The 13,886-nt window shown below is 39.4% G+C and overlaps 1 protein-coding gene across 1 annotated transcript in view; it reads right to left on the bottom strand.

Annotated features, from left to right (window-relative positions):
* LOC148188453 (uncharacterized) overlaps positions 1-11,606 on the bottom strand; it is a 70,043-nt gene extending 58,437 nt beyond the window's left edge. The window contains exons 1-2 of the mRNA XM_088082846.1: positions 11,315-11,606; positions 9,649-9,728 (exon numbers count right to left, since the gene is read on the bottom strand). Of these exons, the coding sequence (XP_087938972.1) occupies positions 9,649-9,715 (67 nt within the window). The 5' untranslated portion in view covers positions 9,716-9,728; positions 11,315-11,606. The remainder of the gene's footprint in view (positions 1-9,648; positions 9,729-11,314) is intronic.
* Positions 11,607-13,886: the final 2,280 nt, after the last annotated feature.

Raw genomic sequence — 13,886 nt, 5'->3', positions numbered from 1 at the left:
AAGGGCAGAGGGATAACGTATGCCGTAAAGCCCTTTGAGGCAAACCATGTTTTGTGATAATGGGCTTTATAAATACAATTGACTTGACTTAACTTGACTTGCCATAAATAAAGCTTGCCTTAATAGCGATAATTACAGAAGTGGCCTTAATTGTCTCATCAGCCAGCTGCTGTCATCAGAAGTGCAAGTACATTCTTTTAAAAGATTAAAATATGTCCAACAGAAGAAAAGAACACTTTCAATATTAAAGTCAGGGACAAATGTGGTTATACTTTCAGTAGTGCAACATAAAAACTAGCATAAAAAATCAGATTAAATAGCATGAAAAATATCCTAATAATAACTAATGACTGATTCTGAAAGACCATTAACCCTTGAAAAAAAACTTGTTTAAAAAATAACACAAGAAAAACAAACAAACAAGGCAGATTATATAATTCTGTAACACAATTTTAAACATGTAATTATTATACAATATATTTTTTCCTTGCTTTTTTCTTCTTTTGTACCTTTACATTTCTAAATGTAATAATTTCTTGTTGTTTGAATATTTTTTTTACTTACTTACTGTCATTGCTTTTCTCCATGAAATCAAGGTTTAAATACTTGTGAAAGGCATCTGAAAGCATCACACAAAGAGTGATGTGGCTTCAGATATCAGAGGGTTAAGGGTCAGTGTGAGACCTTGTGAGTAAAACAGAAGGACATTTATAAAATCCCTTTATTATCCATCACAGATAGATGGAGAGGGAGAGAGCTGTGGAACTGAAGGGCAGAGAGCAGAAGCAGGGGATATAACATTTTATCTATTTCTTGGAATTGCTACAAATTACATATTTGGCTCGATGTGGTTAAATTGCATTTACATCTTCAGCATTATAAGTCAGCTTTTCTCCTTCTGTGTTAGTGTCAGAGTAACACTCACCCTGGGCTCTGCCTTCAACCCATCAACTCACCTAGTAAAATGATGTCTGTCTCCAGAGCAGCTCGTACCTCATGATGCCATTCACTTTCAACCAAACCATTCAGACCTGCTCATGTAGGCGGCAGATCAATAATGGATGACAGACAACAAATGAACTTGTCAGCAAAATAAATTGTACCAAGGTAGAGTGCGGGAGCACGCACGCGCACGCGCACGCACACACACACACACACACACACACACACACACACACACACACACACAGCATGGAGGGAGCAGTGGTCCTGAACACTGCCCTGATGTGACTTGGTACACCTAGGAATTAATTTTCGAGTCATTTCTAACAATAATAACCTTAATGCCAAAATTAAGAGATTCAGCTGAAGGCACGAGATCTGGACACTTCTGGAATTATTGTGTTAGCATAACTAAAATTGGACTTTAAAATACATGTAAACATGTAACACACCCAGAAAATTATATTGAAAGTCGAGCTATTCTGTCATGTAAACACCTCAGTGGAACTTTAACTGGACTCGGTGCTCTGTGCGTGCTTGCTGTGGCCACTCTCAGTGTTTGTTTATTAAGAGGGGGAAGGGGTGCTGCAAAACAGGTCAGGCATTTTTTTAAAAAAAATATTAGATAGATAGATAGATAGATAGATAGATAGATAGATAGATAGATAGATAGATAGATAGATAGCCTTTATGTGGAGTCTGATGCCTTTTATTTAGATTTTCCTTTTTTTTTTAAATCATAAAATAAAAATAAAATCAAAAACAAAATACTCCTCATATGTTAAAACTGGTAATCTACATAAAATGGAGTATGAGAATATGAATATGAGACATATTTAAAACACAAAAAAACAATTAAGTACATCATTTACACAGGCTCTGAATCTGCATGGTCTACAAAAATTAGTCAATCCCTTGATCATATGACCTAAATCCTTCACATAATGCATAAAGGGACTCCATATACTTTAAAAATAGGCTGTTTACCTTTTAATATATAAGTTATTTTTTCTAATGGGAGGCATGATAACATAAGTCCTATCCACTGATTGTAATAGCGTTTGGTCTGCTAAGGTTTTTCATAAAAGTGCAATACATTTTTTAGCATAAAGCAAGCTGAGGTCTATAAATGCACATTCTTTTTTACTATAATTATGTTTCACTGGATACAGGCCCAACAAAAAAAAAGTTTGAGGTCCAGAAGGACTCTTTTTTAAATAATCTTCTCAGTTATAACTCTCTCCTCTTCCCAGAATATTTTTTTTTATCTTTCTACATTGCTAAATACAGTGAAAGTGTTCCTCTGTTTTCTGTACATTTTAAGCATATATATGGTATGTTTCTATACAGTATTGTGACAATTTAAGGTGTGCATTTATAGATCTAGTAAGGGCATCAGCACAAGCTGTATTCCACTGTATTCCTTTCAACTTATATTGTGAAGTTTCAGTTGAGTAAAATGTCAGCTATATAGAACTCTGATATAATCCCTTTTCTTAAGCTGTCTTTTATCATCTCTTTTTCTAAGACTGTGTGTGGGGGTCTAGTAAATGCATTATTTTGGTTTGCTTTAACAAAGCATCTCAGCTGAAGATACTTAAAGAAATGTTTTCTAGTAAGCTTGTAATTTTATCTTAGCTCATCAAAAGACATCATGGTATCTGAATCTGTAAAATAAAGGTCCTGGACCATTTTAAGTCCCTTAGAGTCCCATTATTTAAATGTTGCATCTACTCTGCTGGGTAAAAGAACTGATTGCCCCATATTGGACTGTACTGCTATAACAAATGTGGCTCTTCTAAATATTTTTTTTACTTCTTTGATAATGCTTTTAAATTTGACGAGCAGATCTCTTCAATAGTAAAGTCCAGTTTCGATCAGCTGAGGCTGGTAGCCAAAGTGAAAGCCTATCTGCCTCTTAACATTTTAGAGAGGTTGATACATGCCTTCATAACAGTTCATCTGGACTAGTGTAATTCTTTATATGTTGGTTTGGACCAGTCCGAACCAACATCCAACATCTGCAGCTGGTCCAAAATGTGGCCACTCGCCTCCTTACAGGCTCTAAAAAGAAGGACCACATTACCCCTGTGCTGCGTTCACTGCACTGGCTCCCTGTTCACTACATAATTGATTTTAAGATCTTGTTGTTAACTTTTAAAGCACTTAATGGTTTGTCACCGCCTTATTTAGATGAACTACTTCATGTTCAAGGTCCAGTCAGAGCACTGAGGTCTGCTAACCAGCTGCTCCTGGATGTGCCTAAATCAAGGCTTAAAACCAGGGAAGATCGAGCTTTTGCTATAGTTGCATCAAACCTGTGGAACAGCTTGTCACTTAAAATCAGATCTGCCCCGATGCTAGAGCATTTTAAATCTTTGTTGAAGACACATCTTTTCTCCCTGGCCTTCGTTTAAGATGAAAATGTTTTTATCCCAACAGGTTTTACTAATTTTGATATTGTTTTAGGTTGTGTGATGTATTCTATTCGCCTTTTTACCCTGTAAAGCACTTTGGTCAACTTCGTGGAGGGACCAGACAAAGTGTAGCTCACCGGACGTCTTCTGATGAAAAAGAAAAATGGTTCAAAGTTTCCCTCGCCTGAACACGGGTGGACTTCTGTGCACAGATTGTCCATAACAAACACCATGTTCAAGCATAAGGGTGTCCATATACACACTTGGCATCAGGACACCCTAGGCCGCAGTTTGATGATCTACTTTGTAGTTGCATCGTCGGACTTGCAGCCGCATGTCTTAGACACTCGGGTGAAGAGAGGGTGGAGCTGTCAACCGATCACTACCTGGTGGTGAGTTAGCTCCGATGGTGGGGGAGGACATCAGTCAGACCTGGCAGACCCAAACGCATTGTGATGGTCTGATGGGAATGTCTGGCAGAGTGTCCCATCAGAAGGAGCTTCGACTCCCACCTCCGGGAGAGCTTCGACCATGTCCTGGGGTAGGCGAGGGACATTGAGTCCAAGTGGGCCATGTTCCGTGCCTCCATTGCTGAGGCGGCCGACCAGTGCTGTGGCCATAAGGTGGTCGGTGCCTGTTGGGGCAGCAACACCCGAACCCATTGGTGGACACCAGCGATAAGGGATGCCATCAAGCTGAAGAAGGAGTCCTATCGGGCCTTCTTGGCTCGTGGGACTCCAGAGGCAGCAGACAGGTACTGGAAGGCCAAACGGAGTGCAGCTACAGCAGTCGCTGAGGTGAAAAGCCGGGCGTCGGAGGAGTTCGGTGAGGCCATGGAGAACGACTTCCGGACGGCTTCGAAGAGGTTCTAGACCACCCTCCGGTGTCTCAGGAGGGAGAAGCAGTGCTCTCTCAACACTGTGTATGGTGTTGACAGGGCACTGCTGACGTTGACTCGGGACATTGTGGGTCGGTGGAAGGAATACTTTGAAGGCCTCCTCAATCCAGGGCCTGGGGACTCGGGGATGGGCTCCTCCATCTCTGGGGCTGAGGTTGCCGAGGTGGTCAAAAAGCTCCTCGGTGGCAGGGCCCCAGGGGTTGATGAGGTCCGCCCGGAGTTCCTTAGGGCCCTGGATGTTGTGGGGCTGTCGTGGTTGACACAACTCTGCAAAATTGCGTGGACATCGGGGGCAGTGCCTCTGGACTGGCAGACCAAGGTGATGGTCCCTCTTTTTAAGAAGGGGGACCGGAGGGTGTGTTCCAACTACAGGGGGATCACACTCCTCAGCCTCCCTGGTAAGGTCTATTCAGGGGTAATAGAAAGGAGGGTCCCCCGGACAGTCGTACCCCGGATTCAGGAGGAGCAATGCGGTTTTCGCCCCAGTCGTGGAACTGTGGACCAGCTCTGGACCCTTGGCAGGATCCTTGAGGGTGCATGGGAGTTTGCCCAACCAGTCTACATGTGCTTTGTGGACTTGGAGAAGGCATTCGACCGTGTCCCTCAGGGAGTCCTGTGGGGGGCCCTCCGGGAATATGGGGTTTCGGACCCCCTGATACGGGCCGTCCATTCCCTGTACGACTGGTGCCAGAGCTTGGTCTGCATTGCCGGAAGTAAGTCGGACTCGTTTCTGGTGAGGGTTGGACTGTGCCAGGGCTGCCCTTTGTCACCGATTCTGTTTATAACTTTTATGGACAGAATTTCTAGGTGCAGCCAGGGTGTTGAGGGGGTCCGGTTTGGTGACCTCAGAATTGGGTCCCTGCTTTTTGCAGATGATGTGGTCCTGTTGGCTTCATCAGGCCGTGACCTCTAGCTCTCACTGGATCAGTTCGCAGCCAAGTGTGAAGCGGAGAATGAGATCCTGCCCCAAGTGGAGTAGTTTAAGTACCTCGGGGTCTTGATCACGAGTGAGGGGAGGATGGAGTGGGAGATCGACAGGTGGATCAGTGCAGTGTCTGCAGTAATGTGGACTCTGCACCTATCTGTTGTGGTGAAAAGGCAAGAGTCGAAAGGCAAAGCCCTCAATTTACTGGTCGATCTTTGTTCCTACCCTCACTTATGGTCACGAGCTTTGGGTAGTGACCAAATGAACAAGATTGCAGGTACAAGCAGACAAAATGAGTTTCCCCTGTAGGGTGGCTGGGCTCTCCCTTAGAGATAGGTTGAGAAGCTCGGTCATCTGGGAGGAGCTCGGAGCAGAGCCGCTGCTCCTCTGCGTTGAGAAGAGCCAGATGAGGTGGCTTGGGCAAATAATTAGAATGCCTCCCGGACGCCTCCCTGGTGAGGTGTTCAGGGCACGTCCCTATGGTAGGAGGCCCTGGGGAAGACCCAGGACATGCTGGAGAGACTGTCTCTCAGTAAGCCTGGGAACGCCCCGGGATCCCCCGGGTTTGACTTGACTTGACTTCACACCATATCTTAATTGTGTGTTTTACAATTGGGTTTGTCCCTCATTGGTCTGATCCAGTGTATGTCAAATGGAGACTGTAGAGTCGCTACATCCAGGATTTCGGGAATCCATTTTTCAAAAAAAGAATTCGGGTCCCCACGTTCTGCTCCCTCTGGCAGACCCTCTAGTCTCAGGCTGTTCAAGCGGGATCTGGTTTCCAAGAGCTTGTCCTCCAGTGTTTTATTCTTTGCCTTTGTCTGTGAACTTTAGTTTGCAGATTAGCCACCTCGTCTTCGGTGCTTGATGTCCACAATTCTGCCTGCAATACTCATTCGGTACAATCACATTTTGATTCTGATTAATTGAATTTCTCGGGTCGTGATTATGATATGATTCCCTGATAAGTTGTATGTATATTTGTGTGTGTGTGTGTGTGTGTGTGTGTGTGTGCGTGTTTGTGTGTGTAGAGAGAGAAATAAATATACCATTATCTGATTATCACGTAAATATTAAAACCGACAGCACCGCTGTCATTATACCACCGATTAGCTGCTGTTGCTAATAAGCTCAGCTAGTACGAGAGGAATGCTCGTGAACCAGCACTGTTAGCTTCGAGCACTCGATTCAGGTAACTTGTGTACACACACACACACACACACACACACACACACACACATATTATACATACAACTTATCAGGGAATCATATCGTAATCATGACCGGAGAATTAAATTAATTTAAATTAATTTAAATGAACAGAATCAAAAAGTGATGTGCCCACAAAATATAATAAAAGGTGGTGCCTTGTAATATTGCCCCGTGTATTAATACACAGCTTAACTTTAAGTAAATACTACGTTCAGTACTGTTTAGTAACTATCACTAGTGCTTTACGCTGTATATACGATCTCTGATACAGACACAATAAGATGTCCATATTACAGGCTTTACAGCCAACACCGTATGGATACAGATACATTTAGAAAAGTCGTATTAATTTTAAGATCGATTGTCAGATCGCCTCACTTGTTTCACTAGGAAAAGCTGCCGGCTGTGCCGTGCAGAGGGATGTCTCCGATGCAACGTAGCTCTTTTAGAAGCCTCAGTATCCAGCCTGGGAATTCGGGTGTTTTTACAGGATCTTGTTCAATAAATGCATAATGATAGATCCGATATTGGGTGTCTTCCGTCCATATTTTATCCATATTTCAATGATAAAAGTACATTAGCATCGATGCTAAATGCCATATTGGTTTCCCATGGTTCCATGGGAAGGTCAGATGTTTGTTTTAGTCTTGTCGACGCTTTGTATCCACTTACATGTTTTTTACATGTATGCCACATGTCATCTGGAGAAAACTGCTCTGTGATTGGCCTAATCCTACTGTCTATCAATTGCTCTGTGTTATTGGTAGCACCTCGTGCATTAGTATAAACTCTGGTAGCCTCTATAATAATACTGAGACAAGGGTAAATCAGGAGACAGTCTAACAAGCAGCAGGACCTCATATGGATGTAAACTCTGTGTTCACTGCAGGCAGAGCAAGCAGGAGAATTAGGCCCCTCTCTGAAGTGTGATGTGGCCCTCTGCATCATCACAGATAGGAGCTGCTTTGCAGAATGGCACAGATAATGGGATACACAAAAAAAATGATGGGACTTTTTTTTGGAAAAGTGTGTCCATTTTTTGAACTATAATAGTTACAATGTTTATTTTTTCCGTTTCTGATTCCCAACACTTGGGTGAAAGGTTTTCTATAACAAAAAAGCTTGTACATAATAAAACCTCTATAATTTCACACACACTTTGTTTTCATAACATAATATGCCACTGGAAAAACAGACTGCAGTAGATCCTGAAATTAAACCTCCTATATTTTGAATCAGGAATTGATTTTGAATCGGAAATCGTGACCCCAAGAATCAAAATTGAATCGAATGAGTTACTGAAAGATTCACACCCCTGTGCATCAATATGTACCTCACTTTACTTAACACATACAATGGTAACTTACGATACAGCATGGACTGTTACATCACACTGAGTCCTTTCTACAGTTAATTGTTGATGTGTGAATAAGTTAGTATAGATATTTTTAATGCATTATAAGCCCCAGCATTCAACCTCTAGTTTATAACAAATCAAGACCCTTTCCACTTAGAAATCATTATAAGTCAAATCTGTAATGGTTTATTACTGTTGATATAGTGCATTAGTAAGCATTATGTGTATTTATGAGAGTTTTCATAAAGCATTATGAATGCATTATAAGTCACTATGAATGCCGTCATAATGCATTATAGATGTAGTCTTCATAGAAAGTGTAACCAATGTTTTTGTTCTATGTACCTCCCTCCTCTAATCCTAACCACCCATGCCAGCATGTGTGTTTGTTAATGTTTCGGCATTGGTTGCCATGTTCTTTTGTTGCCTAAACACAACCGCATGCCACATCATCTCACCATGTGCTTGTGTTGACATAATGGTAGCAGTATCCCATAACATCAACAGCAGATGCAGAAGAATACCTAAAAAGTAATATGTAGACACGGAAGTCCACAGCAAAGCAGCATCATGTGATTACTTGGGATAAAAAAACATTTTGGCTCACTATGTGTATACTCTGGCTAAAATAGATTAAATTGAATTCAGAGTCCTCATCCACATTGTAGAAATCAGATAACAAATTACCACTGTACTCTCTCCACACCTCACACACGTTTCCACTGTTGTCTTTCTGCAACAATTGAGATCTTGTGAGATTTCAGAACAAGACTTTCGCTTGAGGAGACAATAACAAACACATCAGATCAAGTGAAAAGGTAAAGAGACACTTCAGAGACTTACAGTCTGGGCATGTTTGTGTCAAAAATGATCATTCATGGAGATACAGTAATCTTTTTAATTTTAATTTTAAAAAATTCTTGGTCATATCAGTGTCTTTGACACAGGTAAATAGGGTCCGGGTTGAATGATGTAGAAGTTATCCTTCACCCTGTAAAACCTGGGCAAATTCACTTAATTTCTTTTAAAAAAAGACAGAACAAAAGAAAGTAAATAGGAAGAAATTAGTACAAAAAAATACTACAAGAAAATTACCTGAAAATTTGCACAAACACACACACACACACACACACACACACAAAAAACCCCAAACAGAAACAAACAAAGCGGAAAAATACAGGAAAGTAAAAAAAAAAGGGGGACCTGAAAAAGAATTCTGATATAGTTCACTGGACATTTTCACTAACTTTTTAAAATATAATTTTTTAAGTATACTCTCTTTCTTGTAATTTGCTTGTTGCCTTTTTCCCCATATTTTCTTTCAGAAATCAAATCAATTTGCTCAGTTTTTAAAGGTTTAAATAGTTGAAAGGCATATGAATGCAGCACAAGTAAAGTGATCCAGGTTTCAAAGGGATTATATTATTGGTGTTGATGGTTTGTAAATGATCAGCAAAGTGCCTAACTTTTCACTGTGGTTATTTAGAATAAATGATTATAATTAAGGATGTAGATGGGCCAAAAAATACTAAAGTTGTAATTGCAGTCACCTCAAGTACAGTTACCCAGCAGGGGGCATTTGTACAAATGGCTTAGAATAATTACACGCAACAAAAGACGGGCAGCTCACACTGATTCCAATGTGTCACTCAGGTTGCATCTAAATGACTGGTGTGAGAGTTTCAGCTCCGATAAGCAGATGCAACACGTCAGGTTTAACCCCTGTAGGCCTGATGCGGCCCGTATCAACTCATCTGAGGAAAATATTTCAAGATGAATATAATTCACAGGGAATCATTTTCAGTGGGAAATGAAATAAGAAGAAGATGAGAGTGAGAAACATTAGAATGTAACAGCCAGAGAGAGGGGATGGGAGTGGTAATTACAGCCTACTCACTGCACACAGCTGGAAGTGCCACATAGACGAAGAGAACAGTGACTGGGGAGAAACGCTCTGGCAACATCGTACAGCGGGTCCTGTACAGGAGAGCAACAAACAGACATATTCAACATCAACCGCAGTGACGTCACAGGCCTGCACATCCGAGGCTTCAGTCCTGCATGCTTTATAAATAGCCCTAAATCAAAGCATAAGTAGGGATGCACGATTTTGGATTTTTTTTTGTTTATATCTGACATGCCACTATTTAACAACTCATTTGGCCAATAACCATTACTGATATCCATATGTCCAGGAATATGTCCATAAGATATGCTGATATGTAACAACTAATTTGGCCGATAACTGATATCTATATTGATATATCTACTTTTTTCCCACCTTATCTTAGTCATCATCAACTCTTCTCCTGTTTTTTTTTTTTTTTTTGCCAATATCTGACATGCCACTATATAACAACTTATTTGGCCAATAACCATTACTGATATTGATATATCCAGTTTTTTCTCCTTCTAATGTTAGTGATCATCAAGTCTCTTCTGTAGTGAATTAACATCATACTCTGCATACTCTTCTCATGATGGCTCACCAGCAGATGGAGACATGAAATACTATGCTCGTCACTGTATGATAATTCATTCATTGTGCAAATTATGAAAAAACTTTTGTTGGATGGGACCAAGTTGGATGCCCCTGGGCCAAAATAAATAAGAAAAAGTCCCTTTCACAGTGCTTAAAGAATAATTTGACATGCCCATTTTTACACCACTCCTCCACTCCCGTATATAATGAACACTCCCTTACAATGATAAAAAAAAGCCCTGGATCTAATAATCTGTCCATACTTATAGTTGACTAAATGTACTTAGTTAGATTCTGCCATTTTTAACAAAAATACATACTTTTTTTTTTAAACTATGGTCAATATTTTTGATAGCAATTGCAAAGTATTATGTTTCATACTCTGCAGGGATAACAAACAACTAATAATATTTTAACATCACAGTTCATAATTTAAAAATGTTTTTCTGGGTAAATTTTTTTTTTTTAAAAGTAATGAAATTGCAAAGCTCGTGCATCAAAAAGAAGACCCCCCCAGAGGTTCGGGCTAAGCCCCCAGAGACCTCAAATCCTAGACACGTCCCTGATGAACTGTATGAAACATCTGCAAGGAATAAACGAGTCTTCTCCAATCTGACTGTTTATTACATAATTAAACTGTTTATTACATTATTGATGCACGTTTACTCCGTTTACAAATGAGCATGAATAGCCTGAGCGACACTATGCCGCTAATACAAAGCACATGATCGATCAGAACAAAACTGTAACTCAAACCTGTGCGATCACAGAGCAGTCACATCAGGCATCACCAACTCACTATATGCAGAGCACAGACACATGATACTAAGATAGCCTATAGATTTATAATGATAATAATTAGAATAATATTAGCGTGGATATATTGCAATTAATTAACTGTAGAGGGGCGCGTGCACAAGTGAGAGACAGCCAGAGATTAATCAAACTCACTCTCGTAACTCAAGCTGTTAGAATTCTACTTGTATTATTCATAGAGATTATTATTTTACCAAACCTTGCAGCGGAGTATCCTAATGTACGGTGTGATAAATGAGCACGCGGCAGAGTAAACCTCATTTACCTCAGTTTTCCACGTCCTCATAAAGCCATCGCGTTATATCCGTCAGCTACAGTTAAAATCTGGCAAAGGGAAAAGGAAACTCAAGCGGACATCTCTCTGGTGTTGCATGTGAAAGCAGAACTCCAAACTACCGCGAGCAGTCTGCACGAGCGCGTGTCCATTTAAAATCCATCCGACACACACAAACTCCTCTACTGGAGAGGCTGTGCAGACTACTGTAGAGGAGGGGATGAGAGAGAGAGCGAGAGGGAGAGAGAGACGCACACCATGCGCGCACACACACACACACACACACACACACACACACGCAATCACACGCACACACAAAACAAACAACAGCTGGAGTTCCTCTCCTCACAGCTCAAAATCTGCCTTTTCGTTCTTTTTTACACAATGAACACCTCTGTTTTTTATTGATATATTATTGTTTCTTGTTCCTTTACTGACCCTAAACAGTGTTAAATTAATTAAACAGCAGGTGTATATCACAAACACACACACACACACACACACACACACACTCAAAGGAGAGTTTAAAAAAAAAACTTATGACTTATGAGACATATAAGATATGCTGACATGTAACAACTAATTTGGCACATAACTGATATCTATATTGATATATCTACTTTTTTCCCACCTTATCTTAGTCATCATCAACTCTTCTCCTTTTTTTTTTTTGCCAATATCTGACATGACACTATATAACAACTTATTTGGCCAATAACCATTACTGATATTGATATATCCATTTTTTTCTCCTTCTAATGTTAGTGATCATCAAGTCTCTTCTGTAGTGAATTAACGTCATACTCTGCATACTCTTCTCATGATGGCTCACCAGTAGATGGAGACATGAAATACTATGCTCGTCACTGTATGTAATATTCATTCCATAATGTTACAGTTCTAGAATGTTATGTAGTAAATGTAGAATGTGTCAGATCTAGATTGCTATCATGTAATTTTTAAATGTTATGACAAATGTAGAGTGCTGCAGTTTTAGAATGTTATGATGAAACTGTAAAAAAAATTGCTTTCTATAATGTTTTGGTGTATTTGTAGAATCTCAAGTGTTATAATGTAACTTTATGTTACAATTCTAAAATGTTATGATTTCATTGCAGAATGTTAAATTTCTAAGTTAATTTTCTTTTTCTGAGTTACATTATGTATTCATTAATAATTTGCAGTGTAAAATAAATACAGTTAAACAAAAATGACTACACCTTCATAAGAAACAATGGAAGGAGGAGATCTTGAGTAAGCCAAAACTCAGAAATTATGTTCATATTAAAGAAGATTACTACACAGAACCTTATTTGACATTAAACTTAAGAGGGAACAGAGGTCCCTGTGCGCACAGTTATTATCTGGTACCTTGCCTCTGGCTATAGGAGTGGGTAGATATAAATGTGTTCCTGAAAAACAAAGTATGTGTGTTTTGTGTGATGCTGAAGATGTTGAGGATGAAATTCATTTTTTTGTTGTTCTGCCTTCTGTAAAGTGATCTGAGAAAGCATTTGTTTGAAAAAGTTCAGGCGAAGAACCCTGACTTATTTTGGTTGCCTGAGTGTGATATGTTGAGTTGGCTCTTTAAGGACGAGATTTATGCATTAGCCAGATTCACTGAAAATGCATGGACATTATGCCACAAAAAAACACTGTATCTGGTATAATTGTCTATTATTGGTTTGTATATTATGAAATGCTCCTTTCATTATATATATTTTGTTCCGTGGACGTATCACAAAAGGCTATGCGACCATCTTTGCATTTTTTGTATTGTTATCGTCAGTGTCTTATAAGCCCATGTGGGCTGGGCACAATTATATGCATGATACTCAAATAAACAAATCAATCAATCAATCAGTCTAAGTGTTTTGATGCAATTGTTGAATAATGCCATTCTAGAACGTCATGATGCAGCAGTAGAATGATACAGTTTTAGAATGTTATAATGTAATTGTAGAATGATGCAGTTTTAGAATGTTATAATGTAATTGCAGAATGATGCAGTTTTAGAATGTTATAATGTAATTGCAGAATGATGCAGTTTTAGAATGTTATGATGTAATTGTAGAATGATGCAGTTTTAGAATGTTATGATGTAATTGTAGAATGATGCAGTTTTAGAATGTTATAATGTAATTGTAGAATGATGCAGTTTTAGAATGTTATATTGTAATTGTAGAATGATGCAGTTTTAGAATGTTATGATGTAACTGCAGAATTTTGCAATTAATCGCAATTTGTGAAATTCATTGTTTGACAATCATTATTAGAATGTTATGTGTCTTGAAGATTACAGTTCTACAGTGTCACAGTTCTAGAATGAATTGTTGAATTAGATTTCTATGATGTAATTTCAGAATGATACAGCTGTAGAATTTTAAAATGTAATTGTAGAACGATGCTGTTCTAGAATGTCATGATGCAATAGTAGAATGACGCAAATCTAGAAAGTCAGGATGCAATAGTAGAATGATACAGTTCTAGAATGTTACGATGTAATTGTAGAATGATGCAGTTCTAGAATGTTATGATGTAATTGCAGGATTTTGTGATTAAT

This window comes from Plectropomus leopardus, chromosome 10, assembly GCF_026936395.1.
Source record: "Plectropomus leopardus strain MGB_pleo_1.0 chromosome 10, ASM2693639v1, whole genome shotgun sequence".
NCBI lineage: Eukaryota > Metazoa > Chordata > Actinopteri > Perciformes > Serranidae > Plectropomus > Plectropomus leopardus.
The sequence above is the reverse complement of the archived record's forward strand: the minus strand, read 5'-3'. Positions and strand labels throughout refer to the sequence as shown.